The sequence below is a fragment of the Cordyceps fumosorosea genome, assembly GCF_001636725.1.
Source record: "Cordyceps fumosorosea ARSEF 2679 chromosome Unknown scaffold_13, whole genome shotgun sequence".
NCBI lineage: Eukaryota > Fungi > Ascomycota > Sordariomycetes > Hypocreales > Cordycipitaceae > Cordyceps > Cordyceps fumosorosea.
In genome coordinates this window covers 571,601-590,326 of record NW_017387313.1, presented here as the reverse complement: position 1 = coordinate 590,326, position 18,726 = coordinate 571,601, and the positions used below count along the sequence as shown (strand labels likewise).

Below are 18,726 nucleotides of genomic sequence, written 5' to 3'. Positions count from 1 at the left end.
ACTAGGAGATGGTGCAGTGACGTTGCCAGTTAACGGAGGTGAGGTGAGAGTGAATCAAGGGTTGGGCGGGGGCCTGCAAGGCAACTCGAAACGTCACCCGGGTTAGCTAGAATAACAGGCGATTAAGGCTCAGTCTGAAATTTTTGCATTTCCGAGAAAGATAGATGATTGTATTGGATTCTCCCAGTTCCTCTCGATGGCCTATAAAATCTTTTGGACAAGGTTGCTTCCCTTCCACCTGTGTCACCCTCATACAGCAAACCTATAATATCTCCTTCAGCAATTTCTTGTGGTGAAGCTAAATTAGTCAAATTGTAATAAATTTGTCGTTTGCATCATTTTCTCTCCGCGACATCTCTGCCCTCTCGTGTAGTCGCGCCTCAAAACTCGTCATTGCTGTCAGCCTCGTCCTCCTTCTTCACAGCCGGCAAATCGGGCTCTGTCTTCACAGTTGCGTTTCGACCTAGACGTAAATGTTAGATCCAAAGATCCCCATAGATACATTCTGTTTCATTTGACAAGGGAAAGTACGTACCTCGCTTTTTGACCGAAGTCCCATTCTCGTCTTCTTGCTTGACAGCCGACTTGCGCTTCGTAGCTTTTGAAGGGCAAAAATATCAGCTTCTCAAGACAGGATCCATTTGCAGAAACAGGAACAGGAACTTACCGGTGCCTTTCTTTGGAGTGGGAGTGGCCGCTGCGGCGCCATCTTCGAGATCCTCCAGCGCCGCCATGTCCTTACCGATTCTGGTCCACTGGTTGGTGAGGGACTTTGTGTTGCGATCCTTCATTTTGATGGAGTTCCAGTTGATCGCTCTTCCTTGCTTGAGCTGGTGAATGACGCGCAGCAAGAGCTCATACTAGCAAAGGAGAGAGATGGGGTTAGTGGACGGCGCGTAGAGGGAGGCTGCTGCGAGGCAGTTCGACTCGCCTTGGCTTCCTCGTCCAAACACTCGCCTTGCCCTTGTTGGCGATTGAAACGGTGCCCGACTCAGATGACATGGTGGTATTTTGTGGCGAGTCGTGACTGAACAAGTTATGTCAAGGAGGGCGGAGGAGTGACTGAGTGGCACTACTGATCAAGGAAATGCAAAAATGCGAGGCTGGCCAGAGAACTGGGCCGTTGTTGTAGAAATAGGAGTGGTGTTTCTTGAAGGTTCAGGAGAGAGACTTGTTAGGTGAGTAGAGCATTTATACAGGTACAAGTTAGCAGATCACACGGGCACCTGGCGCACAGCAGAGTGAAAGCAAGGTGAACTGCCGTCTGAAGCTCGGCCGAGTGCAATCACTGCTTACTTTGCAGCAGCACGGCTGACCCAAATCTCCATGTCATTAACAAGCAATCAAAAGTCAATTCCAAGACGCTAATCTAAATTGCTCACCGACTTGAATCGCTGATCTCTTTGACATTGCCCAAAACTCCAGTGCTCTTGTCACGCCGCTGCCCTTGTACACCAACCATCTTCGTGCACCCCATGCCATCTTTATCTTCGGAAAGGCTGCCATAAATGCGATAATAATGCCGTGCATATATAAAACACCGTGATTACTACGCTAAACAACGTGATGATGAGCATTTCCCCTATCGTCTTTTCGACCATCCTTCTCCTTCATCTTGTTTCGAAACGCCATAAACTCCTTGAACCGCTCCTCGTGGCCTTCGCAAGCAGCTCTCCATTGTCGGCGCACATCGTTATCCTGTTGTACACAGCTTGAGTACTCTTGAATCCCATTCTCTGAGCACGAGCCTAGGAACGCGTAGCCTTTGGACTCACGATCTCGACGAGTGTGCGCATCTCTCGTCGCAAAATGGTCGACAACTTGCGTATTGAAGAGCTCCCATTCTTGGAAGTACATTACAAAGTCGTCAAAGTACTTGTTCCATGAACGATCACTCGGCCTCATGTTGTCAATTGCGACTGTTGGAGGTGGGCGGGGCGCAGTGGGTGGCGTGGGAAAAACAAGAGCCTGGACGGGAGGCATTCGCAAAGGCACCTCCCCAGACGCCCTCGATTCAAAGGGAAGGTTGTCCTTCAGGTCAGCAAACGATTTCAATCCACCTTTTTGCTGCGCAAACGGAGCCACATTCTTCAAATCCTCAAAGCTCGCCATGAACTCTTCGCTATCCTCGGAGCCTCCCACAGGCGGTGTTGAAGGCTCTCCAGCACTAACTTCTGGCGCAGCGTGTTGGGCTGCGGGCTGCACGATGTCTGATCGCCACTCTGGTCGATGTGGCTCAACATAAATGCCACGGGCGGACGGCGGGGGTCGGGGCGGAACTGCGGGAGGAGTATCTATATCCATCTCTTGAGGCCCGTCCGTGAACGTTTCTTGGGCCTGGGGCTTGCGTCCCGTCCATTCGTACAGGTCTTCCTCATCGCTATCATTTATGACGATGGGATTGTTTGCATTCGACTTGGCAGGCTTGTTCTTTCTTGAATTTGTACGCGATGCCTTAGTTGGCGATGCCGAACCAGCTGGCGCCTGTTGCGGAACAAACGTTTGGGGACCAAACTTGTCGGTCCAGCCACCAGGATTAAAGCCTGTTTCGTGTACGGGTGCCTCCGTTGCTGTACCATCGTCCGGCAGATTGCTCTGTTTAGGGTTCGGTGAGTCCGTGTTCGACGGCTGAGCACCCGGCTTGTCCGCGGTTGGGGATCCCGCGGTAAAATTCCAGGGTTTATCCGCAAACTCTTTCGAGAATTTGGTGTTGATCGCATCTACGTTAGTCTTATCGAAACTGCTTTGATGAGCCGGGCGTCGGCGTGATGGTGATCGGCTGTTATCCGATGGGGTAAATGTATCATCGTCGACTCTAAAACTGAAGCTGTCATGGTGAGCCTTGTCAGCATACCCTCTTCGTGGTGTATGGTCATAGTTGGGTGGATAAAATGGGCAGGGGTAGTTGGCATAAATCAAACGAGCGAGTAGATCCTGCAGCTGTTTGTCGAAGTGTGGACTGTCTTGCGGTAGAGCTTGGCTTTCACTGGATGCCAGATTGTCGGACTGAGGATTGTAGACACTTGACAACGATCCGTAGTAGGATGAGGACATCGTAGGTCTGTTTTTGGACGAATGTGACGGAGAGGTCTTATTCGAATATGGTGTTGAAGGGTTTGCATACATTGATTCGGTATCTTGCTGGGCGCTGTCAACACCTGGAGGAATCGTTAGAACAGTACTGAAGGCCTGTGGTGCAAGCGAGATACATACCACCGCTGCGGTGAGTTTGTTGCTGTGAACTAGGCTTCGCATAGGCACCGGCCGTGCCATTGTTCAAGTTGTCGGCCCGCGATGGCCTAGTAGTATCATCTTCCGCATTTCTCATGCTGGGAGTCCTCCGCATGCCCTCGAATGGGTCAATCTTCTCCCCTCCATGCGTGGCATATTGCGAGTTATAGCGAGCGTGTGAGTGTGCACCATTATCTCTAAACTGGCTCAAAGGGTCTGGCACAGGAGTTTGCGTCTGCGACCCGATATCGTACGGCTGAGGTGCAGGTTTTCTGTAGGAAGGGTCATGCTGACTTGTCGGTGGACGAGTTGCTTGGGAGGCCTTCCTCGTACCAAATGACGCCTCGGCGCGCTCTCTTCCTGTTTGCGTACGAGGAGGAGGTGGTGGTGGTTCAGGCTTCGGCTGGGGCTTCTTTGCCTGCGACTTGCGCATAGTGTCGAAAGCCTTGGCAGCATTCTTCTTGGTCTCGGGATCTGCGTTAGTATACTGCTTGGCTGTGGGAGGAACACCAGCTGAGAATCTGGAGGACCATCTTTGAGCTCCCCCACCGGACGTTGTTGGCTTGCCACCAGGAGGGTTGCGACGTGGAGGCGGGGGGAAGTTTTGTGCCGCCTCGGACCACGGGTTGCCTTTGCGACCAGAGGCTGCGGGATAGCGGTTGGTTCTACCGCCGTACGACGCGTCATATCTTGCTTTTTTGGTTGGATCTGATAGAACTTCGTTGGCGGCTTGAATAATTTGAAATTGAGCGTTCACTTCTTGCTCCCGTCCAGGGTTTCGGTCGGGATGGTATTGCAAGGCTGGCAGAGTTAGCAAGGCTCCTGCGCCTATGACGGGCAGATTGTCCTCACCAAGTTTGCGAAATTGCTTCTTGATGTCTGCTATCTCGGCAGTTGGAGATATCTCCAGGTCCGCGTAATAATCTCGCGTCTCACCCATCGCGCGCCAGTCCTGTGTCGGCCGAGCAAAGGTGAAGCGTTAGGGGTGTTGGACTGGAAGCAATATCGGCATCAGGCTTCGTGTAGGGACTTCGACTCGTTCGCAGGTTCGGGTGCTTGATCGTAAGATAATCTCTTCGACGAGGCCGTCTGCAGCTCTCTGCATTCCCAGGGAGTGTAACTCGAGCCCGGGTTTGGCAAACAGAGCGCCAGGGACCATGCAAAACAAGACGGCGCGGAATGAAGGAGCCCAGCTACAGCAGAGCGATAGCTGAACGTCTTTCGAAGGAATGAATTTGCACCTCGGTGTGGTGTATTGCAGTGAATGGTGGAGGCAAACTCCAAACTTGCCAGCATGCAGGTTCCAGGTTAGAGCTGCATGAGTTGAAATGCGAATGCACAATGTCAGATGAAGCGTGGGGCTTGTCCCCGCGGTGACGCAGGCAGGCCAGGGCGTGGTGGGTTGTGTGAGGCGCAGCGTGGCTGAGCTCTTGGACCTTAGATTGACCACCAGGACTTCAACAGAGGTTTTTATTTACACTGGAATGTATACGTAATGCGCTTTGATTAATCAATAGATGTTCTACAAAAAAGCCGCTCCAGATTATGGTAATCGTGGCTCTCAGACAAGCAGGCCATCGAACAACGCTGCAGTTTAGCGCCGAAGGCATGTGTGCGTTGGCCAAGATTCGACCAACGCTCAAGAATACAAGGCTGAGCTGCAGGCGCAAATACCCGATTGCTATCCAAGGCGCTTGCTACAGATTCCTGAAATAGTTTTGACATCACCATGCACATTCTGACATATCACGTGCTGCGTCAGTCTCACATGGTAAACCTGCCGAATAATTACGTACTGTACTAGTCCATAAACTCGCTGTACAAAACAAAAAAAAGAAACAGGCATACATGAGGGCAAAGTAGATGTACTTTATACACGGTGACTGCGATATGACAATACTCCGTTATTGAGCGGCCCCCGATGCCTCCGCTGCTATCTTGGCCTGCATCTTTCTCCGCGCAGCCAAGATCATCTCATCTCGCCGTCGCTGCAGAGACGCCTGTCTCTCCTCGCGATTGGAACTCCAGCCCTTGCTCTTGCCGTCGTCGCTGCCCTTCGCCTCGGCGTCGATTTTGTCTTTTAGGTTGTATCGTGTGATGAGATCGGGCTGCGTCGGCTGCTTGTCGACCGGCCGCGTCGCCGGCGCGCCCTGAGCCGAGGCACTCTGGCCGGGTGGCGGCGGCGGCTGGAAGGTAACGGGAGGCTGGCAAAACAGAATTCCGGTTAGCAATCACACGTACGCTCCAGGAAAAAAAAAACATGGGCAATGTGATGTGGATGGTACGAACCGTTTCCAAGCGGCCGGAGAGAATGCGCTCCGTGGTGCCCTGGATGTTGCCGCCGTTGCGCTGCAGATCCCAGAGGATACTTCGCCGGTCCGTCTGCGGAAACATCTGTTGTATCCGCTCGACGGCCGCCTCCCTCGACCGCAGAAAGGCCTCGGGGGATCGGGTGGTCGATTGCGCTGATGTGCCGGAGAAGAAGAGATAGCGGATCACAAGGCCGGCGAACACCAGCACACCGACAAAGTAGGGCAGGGAGATTTGTTCGTTGGCCATGCTGTCGAGCGGGATCGGGGAGTTGCGATCGACACTGGACAAAGCGTCGCAGTCGCAAGTACTGAGTAGAGAAACGGGGGGAAGCAAAATCTAACTGTAGTAGATACGACGAGGAATATCGTGCGTCAGTTTGATGTCCGTGCAGCCCGGGACGACGTCGCTGTTGCGGATAGCATGGGATTGTCGGAGCTTGTGACGCCGGTTCGCCACGGCACGAGGGGATATTCGCGTCCCGCTTTTTGCCTACCTAGGTAGGTCAAAGTAGGTACTTGTATTTTGCAGTGCAATAGTACCAAGCTGCAAGTACCTATATCAGGCAGCTCAAACGACCCACCTCCAACTTCCACGAACATAACAGGCAAGACCTGCGAACGGTGACCTTGTAAGCGCCATCATCCAGTGATTGACCGAATGACACAAAAAGGGATAGCGAAGGTCATGAAAACCGTCCAAGTTAGGCTACTGTGGAACAAAATCCATCCGCAACAGCTCGCCACGGTCACAAAGACTGCAACGCTTGTAACTACTAGTAGACGAAGGCCTCCATCGCGACAGAGGACAAGACAAAAAAAATAAAGCAAAAAGAACATACAGCAGCCGGTGTTCGCTGGTCGTCACCGACCCAACTACTAATCTGCCGGTCAATAGCTTGATTTCAGCGGAGCAAACGGGACGCGATATTTTCTACTGCCTATGGCCGTATGTACGGGTTTGACGGCTTACTTTGCTATATTGAGCTTCTAATAGCCCGTTGCGATTCTTTGTACGACTGCTAGCTACTTATTCAATGGCTCAAGTAATTATGGGGGTTCCATGCGTCTTGTGGACTACAGAGCTATGGATGGCCTTCCTTGCTCATTACTAGAAAGGCTTGGTAGTTCGCGGGCAAGGTTCAAGAGCAATCTGAAATGGGTGGTTGTTAAAATTTATTGCCTCGTTAAAGGGCTTGACGCTGTCCAATGCGCTGATTAAGGTCCCGTGCAAGCAATACCTCCTAAAAACCGATGTACACAGGTTGCCAAGGCCTCACCATCTTACTGTACAGCACGTTTCCTCCTACTAGAGATTGCAACCAGTAAAACCATAAGCAAAGAGCGCGTTATTGAATCCCCCATCCTGCCAATCCAGCCGTACACCTGCTTGCCGTGAATAAACCAAGTAAAGACCCTTTCCACAGCCAATAGAGCTGAATACCGAGTGGTCAAGAGAACCGGGCAATGCAATCCAAACCATTAGCTTCCAGATACACTTCGCAGGTAGCCAAGGAGTAAAAATCAATCCATCGCGGGCGTTCCCGCAAGGGGGTTTACGACCGTTTCCAAGTCCCCGTAGTTCAAGGTGATTTCCCGCTACGCAGACGTCAGAATATGTCGGATAACGGTCGGTGCCGAACAACTTACTCTCTCCTTTTGCCAGTGGTTGGTATCCCACACAATATACCACCCTCGCTCATGACTAGGGCCGAGCTGTTGAGGGGCCAGTTGCTCATCTTTAGTGAGCCAAATCTGCAGTTTTTTGTGCCATCGCCAGTTGCGATTATGCCTAGAAAAAAAACCGTAAGCATATCAGTTACATGAGAGGACGGGTTACGTACAATTCCTGCGCTGCCAAAAGCTGCTTTTTATCGGCAGGGCTGCTGTAGAAAATCCAAAATAATGTTTCCTCGCTGAAACTTGCTATCTTATCCTTGATAGGCTGAACGTTGTTAACTTTGTAGCATTCAGGCAGACGCAATTTGCCGGCGGGGAGCGTCGGTTTTGGCAGGCTATCGTCGAAAAGAGAATACTTCTGCGTTGAAATCAGGCTATAACAATTAGTACAGTGCCGCTTGGATACCAAGGTCGTCGTCTTACTCTGGTGTTTGCAGGTCCAGGCCCAAACTGCTTGAGTCCATGCCAAGTACCAAGGCATGGTAGTCAGGGAAGTTATTCATCAACGTTCGAAGACCCTTAAGACCCCACTTGTCGACATCGGGCATTCCAGCGAGAGGATCTACAAGCCCTTGCGACTCATCTTCTTTCGCCTTGCTGACGATGCCATCCTGAGACGACAATTTCGACGAGCCTTCTCCAGTGCTGAGGTTTGCAAGTTGTTTGGCTAAACGTTCATTCGATCGGGACTGATTCTCATAGTCTGAGGGTTGCGGCGTAGATACTATCCATGATGGTCAGTCGACGACATTAAAGATGATCAAACTCGTGTATTTCAGTACCTGCACCGCTCGCCCGGGACTGCGATCTTGGGTCATTCGCGCGGTTGTTTGCTGAAAGCGCATTGAGTAGTCCATTCCCTCTGTTGCCTGCCACACCTTGGGATGCTGCGCTTTGCGCACTGATACCCAGTGACGACATTAGGCTGGCACTCCTCTCTTCGCCGTTAACGGTTCGATTTAGAGGAGGGAAGTCATCCACGCTGCCAGGTGCGGCCTGTTGTCCTGTCTGATTTCCAAATCGAAGAGAGCCGTTTGCCGTCGCTCTCGAGGTCGGGGCGTAAAGCTCTTCTTGACCTGCATGTTGGGATAATACAGGCGTTGGTTGATTTCGTTGCACGGGTGCGCTCACATTCCGTGAGCCACCTGTGGACCACATCGATGCTTGCGAAGGGTTGCCCAGCTGGGGGTTATTCGACAGAGAAGGGAATTCGCTAAGATCGTCGATTAGCAAAGGTGCTTCAGTCTGGCCACGTCCCTGGCCAGAGTCCCAATCACAGCCCCGACCACGGTCCTGACCACGGCCCCGGCCACGGTCCCGGCCACGGTCCCGGCCACGGTCCCAGCCACGGCCCCGACCACGGCCCCTGTCCCACGGCGATATGAATGGTTCCATGATAGTATTTATACGGTCTCTCTGCCAGCAGGTCTCGAGGTATGGGTATCGATGCTTGGCGCGACGGGGTGGATGAGGGGCAAGGATAAAGATTGTGATGGAACAGAATAACATACGATAAGTCAATGGGCGCTGCTTGCTGAGATCCTCCTAGGCTTTGAGCAAAGCTGACACTTCCTCCCAGCTGCCTGTTCTGGGTCTGGAAGCCGCCACTGCTGCTGTTGCCCATGGGCACAGCTCCACTAAAGGCCCAGCCAGAGTTGCTGTTTCCAGATGCTGTATCATGATCAGTTCCCGTAGATCTAGCGGCAGGGGATGCTGTCGTAGAAGATCGGCGTACCTAATTTTCCGTTCGGTAATCGACTCGATACGGCACGACTTTGCTGCTGCTGAGGCTGTTGTTGTTGACCTCCGAAGTTGCCTGGCATCCCCCCTCGGAGGGTCTGTGGTACGGCACCTATGCATCACCATGATATTAGCAACCATGATACTCAAAAAGAAGTTTCCGATTCATTGCACAATTTCTGATCGTTTGTTTTTATCCGCCTCATGTATTTAACGACTACGGTCCGCTCTGGCGCGCATCTCGCCCCAACACTCCCGACTAGATGGGAGGCTGGTGTTGCGTCAGATGTAGCGGACAGCGTCGTACTATCACGGCGGCGCTTTAATCCATTTCGGCCGATCAAATCGCGAGAGAGCAGAATCGGGCCTGCAGGGCAGGTGGCGTCGCGTCGCAAGATCTCGATGAGGGGACGAGGCAAAACCTACCAGGTCTATTCATGACGAAGAGTTGGCGCGCCGTGTGTCGATAGATTTAGTGTCGCAATAATCAGTCGTCGATATGGAAGCGTAAGAAGGGTTTTTCGAGTAATCGCGAGGCCGAGCAGATATTGCGCAAGAGAGCAGCGTAGACGTCGCTTGCGTTTGCTCTGGTAGCACGAGTCGTGATGCATCGAAGTGCTGTCCGGATTGAAGTGGGCCCGCCCCGATATGTGAATCTGGACCAATCACAGGACGGTAAACCAGGGTGTCAAGGGCACACCACATTTCGTGGAAGCGCTTACTTTCGTGCTGTAGCAGTTTATTGATGTCTACTTTTATTTGTGCGAGGTTACCGCGCACAGTATAAAATCTATTGAATTCTCTGTTCAATTGGCAGGGGAGAATCTATACTTCTTAATGGACAAATTGCCTGAAGCTCTGCTCAAAATGTACCCCAGCCACGTGCCGACCAATAAAGATAATCTTTCCAGAAGTGGGACTGGGCTCATCACCAGCTGGGGCATCAATCAACTCAAAAATTTCCCGTACCCCTTGCAGCATCTTGACATCGCCATTTTTGAACAGAAGCCGTCCTTTAGAGCGATGAATCTCGAATTTCAAACTCCCTTCGTAACCCGGGAGCTCGTTTTCCCAGAGAACCTGCCGCAGCCACTTGTCAACTTGTTCCAGCTGGGCAGGTTTTAACGTCTCCACGGGAATCGTAATCGTTGATAAGTTCTTCGGAAGGTCAGCCCAATGCGGCATAACAGCGTGCAACAACACCATTTCAGAACCGATATGAACTTACGGGATCCAGGTGGCTGTGCGCCTTCGTTTTTGGTTCTGGCTCGTGGAATTGGTCGTAAGCATGCAGGTCAAGCAGAAACCCGTCGAGCTTCGGTACGACGCTCTTTTCCGTGACATGGATTTTAGCCAACCCGTTGATAGATTGTATTCTATCCTTGACGTTTTGAAGCTCTTGTGCAGTGGCAAGATCCGCCTTGTTGATGACGATAACATCTGCATGAGAGATCTGGACATGCGCCGTGGTCATGACAGGGCCATGCCCGTCATGATCTTGGCCTTCAACTTTGCCACTGGCGTCCTCGAGGCTTCTCAAAATGTTTTTAGCATCCACAAGTGTTACAATTCCGTCAAGATAGATAGTGCTTCCGAGGCCTTCGTCGACCCAAAACAGAGGCGCAAGGTTGCCAGGGTCAGCCAGCCCAGTTGTTTCTAGCAAGATGTAGTCAAATGCACCCTTCTTCGCCATAAGAGACTCGATGGCATTCACGCCAGTATCTCTGGTTTGATTAGCATCACTTTTTCATTGGAGAGGGGAGCCCTTTGGTATCTCACTTGACTGAGCAGCAGATACAGCCGTTGCCAACTTCGAGCCACTCTTCCACTTTTTCGTCGCCTTTGTTGACAGTAAGTGATTTTTCAATGTCCAACGCTGCATTCTGTTAGTATCTTCAAATAGCTTTATTTGCTGTTTTTCATCCATACAATCGCCAAACTCTATATGAGGGCATATTAGCATATCTTGGACACCATATTTCTTTTCTTGGCGTCGTACCATTCATTATCACTGCAATTTTCTTGCCATGCTGTGCTGTAAGGATATAGTTTAAAAGGGTCGTCTTTCCCGCTCCGAGATACCCTAATCTCATTAGGGGTGTCGTTTTCTTGTAGTCTGATTAAGAGCCTTACCAGTGACAATTGTGATTGGGACTTTCACAATCAGTTCTTCTTCCTCTACCAGCCCCGCAACGTCAACCAGCTCTGGAGGGGCATCATCATCAAAATCCATGGCGTCGGATCTAATCCAAACGGGTTACAGTCTCGATAGCACCCAAAGCCCAAAAAATGCAGTCGGGCTTGTAAATCTGGCACGGGCCCTGAATCGCTGAGTGGTGGAAGTTGTACTAATAAGTCAAGGGTAGCCTGGCGGGCTGTTTCTGATCTGCTGATGAGATAACCAGAGTTAGACGCGAGCAACGCTGGACCCACACCAGCCCAGTGTGGATTTACCAAGCTTTACCCGCCAAAATATGCAACTAGTGAGTTGGGAGGTTGAGCTCTGTACTGTGGCGTTCAACGGCCAAAACGACAGAGCGTGCGGTGGCACAGCACTTCGACAGTCACAGGCAACCTGCTTTTTGTACATTGAACACTGCGCCGACTCGAGCTGAACATAGGCATACTTCTCCTTGTGAAAATGGCACTGGCACCCAGCTCGCCAAGGCTGCCCAGCCCTCCGCCAGCTGCGGAGATCCAGATGACCCCCAACTCACCATCCAGCGGCGCAGTTGTGACACTCGAAGCAACGCAAATGGAACAGTCTCTACTCGATGCCAACTCGAAACGAAGAATACATCCCGGCACCAAGGCCGCTGATATGGCTGCTGGACCGCCATTGGTGCCTCTGAGCGAAGTAAACGCGTTCTTCCCAGTCGTCGCGTGACCGTTTAGACGCCAATTGTCCACGGAGTAGCTAACAAGAGGCTCAATATAGTTGGAATCGGCATTCTCGCTCCAGGAGCACCTTGCTGCTCTGCATTACAACCTCACAGAGCAGGGCACTCGAGCGCTGACGAGGGCGACGGCCCACCAAATTGCACAACCGCCGACGGGCATCGATCGAACCCTGTGGCTCTACGAGCTTTGCCGATTCCTCATCTCGCAATGCAACACACTTATTGTTGGGTTTTTGTTTGACACACCGCCCTGCAGTGCCGCTACCTGTCCAGAGATGCGCGCGTCCGAATGGCAGTTCCTGTGCGCCGTGCACGAACAGCCTAAGAGCTGCTGCGCAATTGACTATTGTTGCCATACTCTCGATTGGGCTGCTAACGTGGTATCGGATCAAAATATCTTCCCCAGTCGATTTGTGATATTGAACGACACGCAGAGCAAGAATGTTGGCCTCAAGAATCTGGTCAACGTTTTTCGCCGTCTGCACCGCATTTTTGCTCACGCGTGGTTCCAGCATCGCAGTGTTTTCTGGGCGGTTGAGGGGCAGAGCGGGCTATATGTCTTCTTCAAGACAGTATGCGATCTTTATGACTTGCTACCGGCCGAGAACTACAAACTCCCGCCCGAGGCCGAGGGCCTTGAAGCATCAGATATTGGCCTTGACAAGGCTTCGAACAAGTCATCCAGCGCGACTGCACCCCCGAGACCTTATTCGAGGATCCTGAAGCCAAGCTCCCAGCCACAACAAAACACCAGCGGCGCAACAACTTCCGAAGACAACCTGCAGCCGCATGGACGGACTACGACGAGGCGGCATGTTAGAAGCAGCCCCTCGACAGGCAGCGCCGTGATGACTGTGATGGAAACGGACGAGGAGGAGACGGACGCAGTGACAAGAGAACTCGATAACATGCACCTGGGGTTTTCATCACCGCCGAAATTGTCCGGGTTCTCAGACGAACCAGAAGCTGCAGAAGTGCCTGCCGCGAAGGAGGCAGTGGATGGAAGACCACTGGCACGATCAACCGAGACACATAAGGCTGACGATAAACCCGAGGAGCCTGAAAAGACTGGCGCAACAAAGGCCGCCACCGAGGAGACAGAGGTAGAGCCGGCAGTTGCTGAAAAGAGCGCTAATCATGCCGAGCCCGCCGAGAGACCCCCCGCCACCACAGCAGCTCCAGACACAGCGTCGCCCACGGACCCGCCCTCCGCCGAGGCACAGACGAAGGAGCCAGCAGCGGAGAGCGCGGACACCACTTCTGCCGACCGGGACGGGCCAGCCGCGGCTGGACAAGACATCGAGGCCGCTAACGAAGCAGCAGACCCCTCCTCGGCCGGTGGCGGTGGCGGCGAGGGTACCGCGACGACTGAGACTCCGGCGACGACAGCCGCAGACTCGCCTTCGGCGACGGAAGAAGTAGCGGCAAAGGAAGATGACCAGAAAGCCGCAGTGTAAAAGATTTCTTGTTTCTATTGAAGCGACCATTTATCTCTGCACAAACTTAGCTCATTCAATATATACCAGATATTCGCCCCCCCAGCGCAGCAAGTCACGCCCCCAAATTTCCCATCTATAGACACGATCCAACCTCGTTTGACTGCCAATCAGCAATGGAGGTTTTGGCGTTTTGACAGTTGCGGCGGCGCCACGCTCCAGCCACGCTTTTTGTCCTTGTCCCAGTGGCCTGGTAGAGACCCAGGTGTCCGGATTTGCCCATTTTCACCCCCCCCCGGGACCACGGGGGGTTTTTCTGATTCTTTCTATCGTGATAAACATGGGTAACATTCACGCCCCCTCCCTCCGCCGCCTGTCAAGCCCAAACGTCCGAGCGGACCAAGCCGGCGGTGGCCTTGTCAATCAATCAAGTTTTTGGGATCGCTTTTCAGGGAGAGAGAGCCAAGCCTCGATATTACGCAGTAATAATGCGCCAAACGGAGAACGTCAACGCCGCACACGCCTACGCCCCCCCTTCCCAAACCCGCAATATGGGTTTTGGATCATACAATAACTGATCCCAGCCCCCGGGCAGGGGAAGAAAAAAGAAGCAACATTCCCCACAGAATGCAGTAACCGACGTTGCAAATGTGGAATAGATTAGTTAGCGGACTTTCGTTAAAAAAAAACAAAACAAAATTACTCGCGTCGCCTGCCTGTTTTGTTAACCTCGTCCGGGCCGGCCCCCCTCCCTTTCCGCAAAAAGAACTCATGAGGGAGAGGGGAAAAGGTAATTGGTGTTTATTGATGGATTCGACGTTGAGATCATAGTTGGGGGGCTGACGGAGGAGGGGAATAGGAAGTATGCTGCATGCGGCATTGTTGATGACCATACGTGTGCCCTCGTGACGACGCCTTTGTCTGAGCGAGCGACCATTTGTCTATTTTGAGCGCGTCATCTAGGCAATTTCAAGAGAGAAACAGAGAGGGGCAATCTTTCTCGGACAAGCCCACTGCGCTAATTTGCTATCGTCTGTCACTGATTGTTGAAACTTCTCCCCCTTCCGCCTGATTCCGAATGCCCAGCTTTGTTATCAAACATAGACGGGGATAATGCTGGTATAGTTAGATTGAGAATGAATTTTATGGGCTTCGACGTGAAGCTTGTATGGATATCTCTGAATATGCTGAACACGCTTGTTCCCCCATATATCACCAGCCGTTTATAGATTTATACCTGCTCCAACATCAAGCGTGTTAGATAACTCCCCCAGCCGTTTATTCGTGAATGTCTGCTCCAAGATCAAGCGTGTCAAACAACTTCCCAATCCTTTGCCCGTAATCTAATTGCGCATTGGCTGCCGCATTGTGACGCTCGCTGGCAAAGTTCCGCATACTCTGCAGCATCGGGCTGAATCCTTCGTCGTCGGGAAGCCACCATCGCATGACGCGTTCATCGTGGAAGAGGGTTGCCATTTTAGACCGGAATAAGAGCGTCTGCATCGATCTGATTGTTTCCCACCCTCTGTTAGCCTCGTCCCATTAAAAGAGAAAGGTGATACTATAGCCTGAAAAAGCTTAGTCGACCGTTGTAAAGGGAGCCATCTTACCCCATGCTTTCTAGCAGCGCAAACTTTCGCCATAGCCACGTTCTATGGCGCGTATTCCGGGGTAGAACAAATGCCACGAGGACCAGAGGGACCCCAAGGCTTGAAAAAACGCCTTTTGGTGTCGACGGCCAGTGTTCCAACGCTTCAAATAGTCGACACAAGGCATAGCAGTGCCTTAGCAGTTCCTCCATGAGCTTTTCTCGCGGACTTGTCCTGGAAAATGACTGGTGTAATATCATTAATGAGTGCCATTCGACCGATGCAATCGTCGAGCTAATCAATGGGGGCTTGAAGAGCATTCCAGGCTTGCAAGGGCCGACAATGCCATCCGGATCTGGTGCTGGACACCATGAGTAATCCTGAACAGCGTAAGTCGACGCCGTTAGTATAGGATCCCACGTATCTCTCCAATCAATCAATTGAGTTTTGATCCTCTCGTGTTCCTCGGAAAACCTCGATTCGGATATCTCTCGATTGGCAGCACTGGAGACCAAGACGGATACGTCGTACTTGAGGATCTGAAGTCGCATTGATCGCTCCTCGGCACGCCATCGGATTTCTGCCTGTTCCTGGTTGATTTTGTTTCGATAATATTTGGCGGCATCTGTAAGCCAAACACGTGGAAGCGTCGACCGCACTTTCCTGAGGAGGGACAGGCTGCTGTCGAACCGGGAATACCAAGATAGACAAATTTGGCCAATGCGCGTTTCCATGACCGTCTGGGGCGTGAACAACTGGGTGAAAAGCTCCAAAGCCGCTTTTTGATGGCACATCAAGTTCAGCCAGTCACCTAGGTACTCCTGTAACTCAAAAGTGTTAGGTGTACTTGGGCCTGAGATTGTTCGGGGTGGAAAGGACAGATAACCAACGAACCTCTATTGTTGCCAATTGAAGAATACTAAGAAGGGTCGGAAGATTATGCGTCTGCTCCTCTTTTAAACACTCTAACAGCAATGTAATGCTGCGATTGTAGTAAAGTAAAAAGTCTCGAAGCTTTCCGTCGGGGTTTTCGGTACTTCGAAGGTACGCGGCAAAGGCAACCACAGCATTGAGTAGTAGCTGATTCCTGGAAGCCTCAATAATCATACCACGAACAAAGAAGTTGTCCGTATCGTTGTGAAGACAGTAGTGATGGCAAGTGACATTTTCGTAAAGGTATTGTAAATGCATCTGGTAGTCGCCTGGTAGGTTGGAGAGATTCTGGTCTCCAGCAGTGATGGAATGAAAATCAGGTTGTTGGTTCCCAGGAAAGTGCTGGTCGCCCGGGGTCGTTGTAGAGGGTGATGGTGATAAGCTGCTAGTTTCGTATAAATTTTGATCTGATATCTGAAGAACAAGCTTGTTTTTCGGCGGCTGTTTCGGTTTTGTGTCCTCTTCGTCCTCGTCTGGTATCGTATCGAGCGCCGCTGTGGAACGCTTAGCATCATCATGATCCACATCCTCAGAGTTTGACGATGTCGGACTCTGATTTGCAGCCAAAGTAGACGCAGATTCCTTCTGCCTTGAGCTACCCTTTGAGGTTGATGGATCAGGATAGACACAGTCTCTGCCGCCTTTGCGACAGCCTGGGAGAAAGTTAGAGGCACACGTGTACATAGAAAGCTTTGGACGTCCTTACGCTCGCAAATTGGGCGGGCCTCATCGCACTATAGAATAGTTAGGATCGTTGCAACGAGTAGACCATGATGACAGTTACCTTGACTCTGCGGCCGCGACAGGTAAAACATCCGGATCTTGTTCTGCGATGTTTAACCTGTTCTGTCTCCGCCGAGGCTATAGACGTCGATTTTCGTCTTCCTTTGGATATTGAGGGCTGAAAAGCAAAGGAAGGTCCCGGAAACCCGGTAAAATGCCCGAAATTCTGGTAGTTGATGGGCATAGTATTGGCAAGCATATGTGGTCCGGTTAAGAACGGGTGGTTTAGCTCTTCAGGACTCAAGGGGGCGTGCGCTTCTGCCCCAGCCATCATGGAGGAGAGAAACTGAGGGTAGTTCCCCGCCATTTTGCCTGCGGTGCTCGAATTCAGACAGAAGAGCTGTGTTCCTGGTACCGATATAGCAAACTGGCTTATACGCAAGGCATGGTAAGCCTGGCCGCCAAACTCGGTAGATGTCCCTTGCTTCCAGCGTGCTCGATAACAGCCACTGGGCTGCAGCCAGTAACTGCAGAGCGTGCAGGCGAGAAGCAATCGCGAGACGAGAGGGGCTATGGTCGTCGAATCAAATCAAAACTTCATTTTCAAGAAAGCCAGTTAGTGAAATCGAGTCATGGTGTGGCTGGGGCCCAAGATCGGAGAGTGTTGCGTTTGGCGTCGTTTCGATGGAAGGGTCTGGCGAGGTACGATATAGCGCTGTTTGGTGAAGGAGAAAACCGACCTGCGACTGTAGCTGGCCGCTAAGGGAGGCGGTTATATAAAACAAAGGTGAGTATTGCGTCGTCGAGGCGCTATCCCTCTTCTGCAACCGTCTGGTGTGAGCACTGATGGCAAAGCACGACAGCCACCGGGTTGTCTGCCAGACGGGGAGTGAGGTAGAAGATGAAATCGGCCAGGCAAGGCGTCCCGTTCTGTCAAAAACGACCACACGGTAGACGGGGAGCTAATAAGGTCGCCAGTCGGCGGCAGGCTAGGGCTGTAGGTCTCTGCTGGGTCTTTGCTGGCTGGTGAATTACACTGCTTTCGTGGAGAGCGGGTCGTGGACGGAGAGATTCGCGGTCTATTGTTGCTGCTGGTGGATTTCGACAATAAGGGCGCGTCCGGGGACCATGGGGGATATCGCCGCGGGGTCGAGGGCGCCTACAAGAGTGTGTCGTGAGGAGCTGGACCTTGCTGCAGATCACGAACGGATTGGCTCTGCGTTGTCGTTGACTGGCTGGGGGCCAGAAGCGGGAGAAGAAGGCTGACGGGGGACTTTGACCGATTTACAACAGTATTTGATCTGTATGCGACTCTTTGAGGAGGAGAGAAGAGACGTGTCAGAAACGGAAGGGCAACCGAGCTGATGGGAAGGAGGAGGAGAGGGGCCAATGAAGTTGGATTGGTTGGACAGAAACAAGATGGCTCCGCCCAGGGCAGCAAGTCGTAGATAAATGAGCAGTGAGCACCCACCGTCTAAGCTGAAGCCGGACTTGCACAACATATACTGAGTAGTCGAGTCACTGACGAGGATACCATGGGAGGTAGCCCTGGATGTATGAGATGTGATAGGCCTGTCGAGACAATAAGTGAGTCAACATCTCTGTCTTGGATTGTTCCCTGGGGGCGCGCCAGCGGCATGTCCGTCGAGAAGAGCTGGAAAAGAGCCGTGAAGTGAAACGTGTCGAGCTACCAAGGTGCCGCAAGGACCAGTCTGCCGGAAGAGATCAAACGGTGAGGGGACTAACCAGTGATTTGCATGCAGCTGGTCGATGTCCGCTGAGAGACGGCCAGATCCAGCACACTCTCCTGCTGTGTTCGGCAAGACGAGGTCACCTGAAGGGGGAAAGATGGGCCCAAGTTAACACGGGCGACGCTCGAGTGATTGTGAATGACTGGTGGCGTGCGTGTGTGGTAACAATTCTTGCAAGAACCCTGTCGAGCTACATGCGCTATGTGGCGAGATGGGAGGTCGCGCCCCGGCTGCCGGGAGGCAAGGAATGTGACTGGGGAGTGCTACCAGTGTGAGAATAATAATGGAGAGAAACGTACGGAGAGCGGCTCCGAGGGGGACAAAGTAATTGACACAAGTAAGCAGAGGCAAGGATGTGTAGAGTTGAGAGGGCAGAGATGAAGCTTTTGGTCGGTCGATCAAGGCCAACTCATACAACCAGGCTGAAGCTGGCA

General features: G+C 52.1%; 6 protein-coding genes across 6 annotated transcripts; 1 reads left to right on the top strand and 5 right to left on the bottom strand.

Moving 5' to 3' along the window:
* Window positions 1-380: 380 nt before the first annotated feature.
* Window positions 381-791, bottom strand: ISF_05564 (hypothetical protein; the record flags this gene model as incomplete). The annotated part of the gene is made up of 3 exons (XM_018849169.1): window positions 381-463; window positions 536-598; window positions 668-791. The coding sequence occupies 3 exons, from the start codon at window positions 789-791 to the stop codon at window positions 381-383; spliced, it is 270 nt and encodes an 89-aa protein (XP_018703740.1).
* Window positions 792-1,554: 763 nt separating this feature from the next.
* Window positions 1,555-4,171, bottom strand: ISF_05563 (Heat shock protein DnaJ; the record flags this gene model as incomplete). The annotated part of the gene is made up of 2 exons (XM_018849168.1): window positions 1,555-3,158; window positions 3,214-4,171. The coding sequence occupies 2 exons, from the start codon at window positions 4,169-4,171 to the stop codon at window positions 1,555-1,557; spliced, it is 2,562 nt and encodes an 853-aa protein (XP_018703739.1).
* Window positions 4,172-5,135: 964 nt separating this feature from the next.
* ISF_05562 (AMFR protein) lies at window positions 5,136-5,790 on the bottom strand (the record flags this gene model as incomplete). Its single annotated transcript, XM_018849167.1, has 2 exons — window positions 5,136-5,435; window positions 5,521-5,790. 2 exons carry the CDS (start codon window positions 5,788-5,790, stop codon window positions 5,136-5,138), a joined length of 570 nt encoding a protein of 189 aa, XP_018703738.1.
* Window positions 5,791-7,064: 1,274 nt separating this feature from the next.
* On the bottom strand, window positions 7,065-9,043 carry ISF_05561 (NOT2 family protein; the record flags this gene model as incomplete). Its single annotated transcript, XM_018849166.1, has 7 exons — window positions 7,065-7,139; window positions 7,191-7,332; window positions 7,385-7,594; window positions 7,644-7,944; window positions 8,003-8,586; window positions 8,732-8,891; window positions 8,956-9,043. The coding sequence occupies 7 exons, from the start codon at window positions 9,041-9,043 to the stop codon at window positions 7,065-7,067; spliced, it is 1,560 nt and encodes a 519-aa protein (XP_018703737.1).
* Window positions 9,044-9,794: 751 nt separating this feature from the next.
* ISF_05560 (CobW domain-containing protein) lies at window positions 9,795-11,193 on the bottom strand (the record flags this gene model as incomplete). Its single annotated transcript, XM_018849165.1, has 6 exons — window positions 9,795-10,118; window positions 10,189-10,684; window positions 10,740-10,836; window positions 10,890-10,901; window positions 10,960-10,995; window positions 11,094-11,193. 6 exons carry the CDS (start codon window positions 11,191-11,193, stop codon window positions 9,795-9,797), a joined length of 1,065 nt encoding a protein of 354 aa, XP_018703736.1.
* A 408-nt stretch (window positions 11,194-11,601) lies between these two features.
* ISF_05559 (Mob1 family protein) lies at window positions 11,602-13,317 on the top strand (the record flags this gene model as incomplete). The annotated part of the gene is made up of 2 exons (XM_018849164.1): window positions 11,602-11,817; window positions 11,899-13,317. The coding sequence occupies 2 exons, from the start codon at window positions 11,602-11,604 to the stop codon at window positions 13,315-13,317; spliced, it is 1,635 nt and encodes a 544-aa protein (XP_018703735.1).
* Between the last annotated feature and the right edge of the window lie 5,409 nt (window positions 13,318-18,726).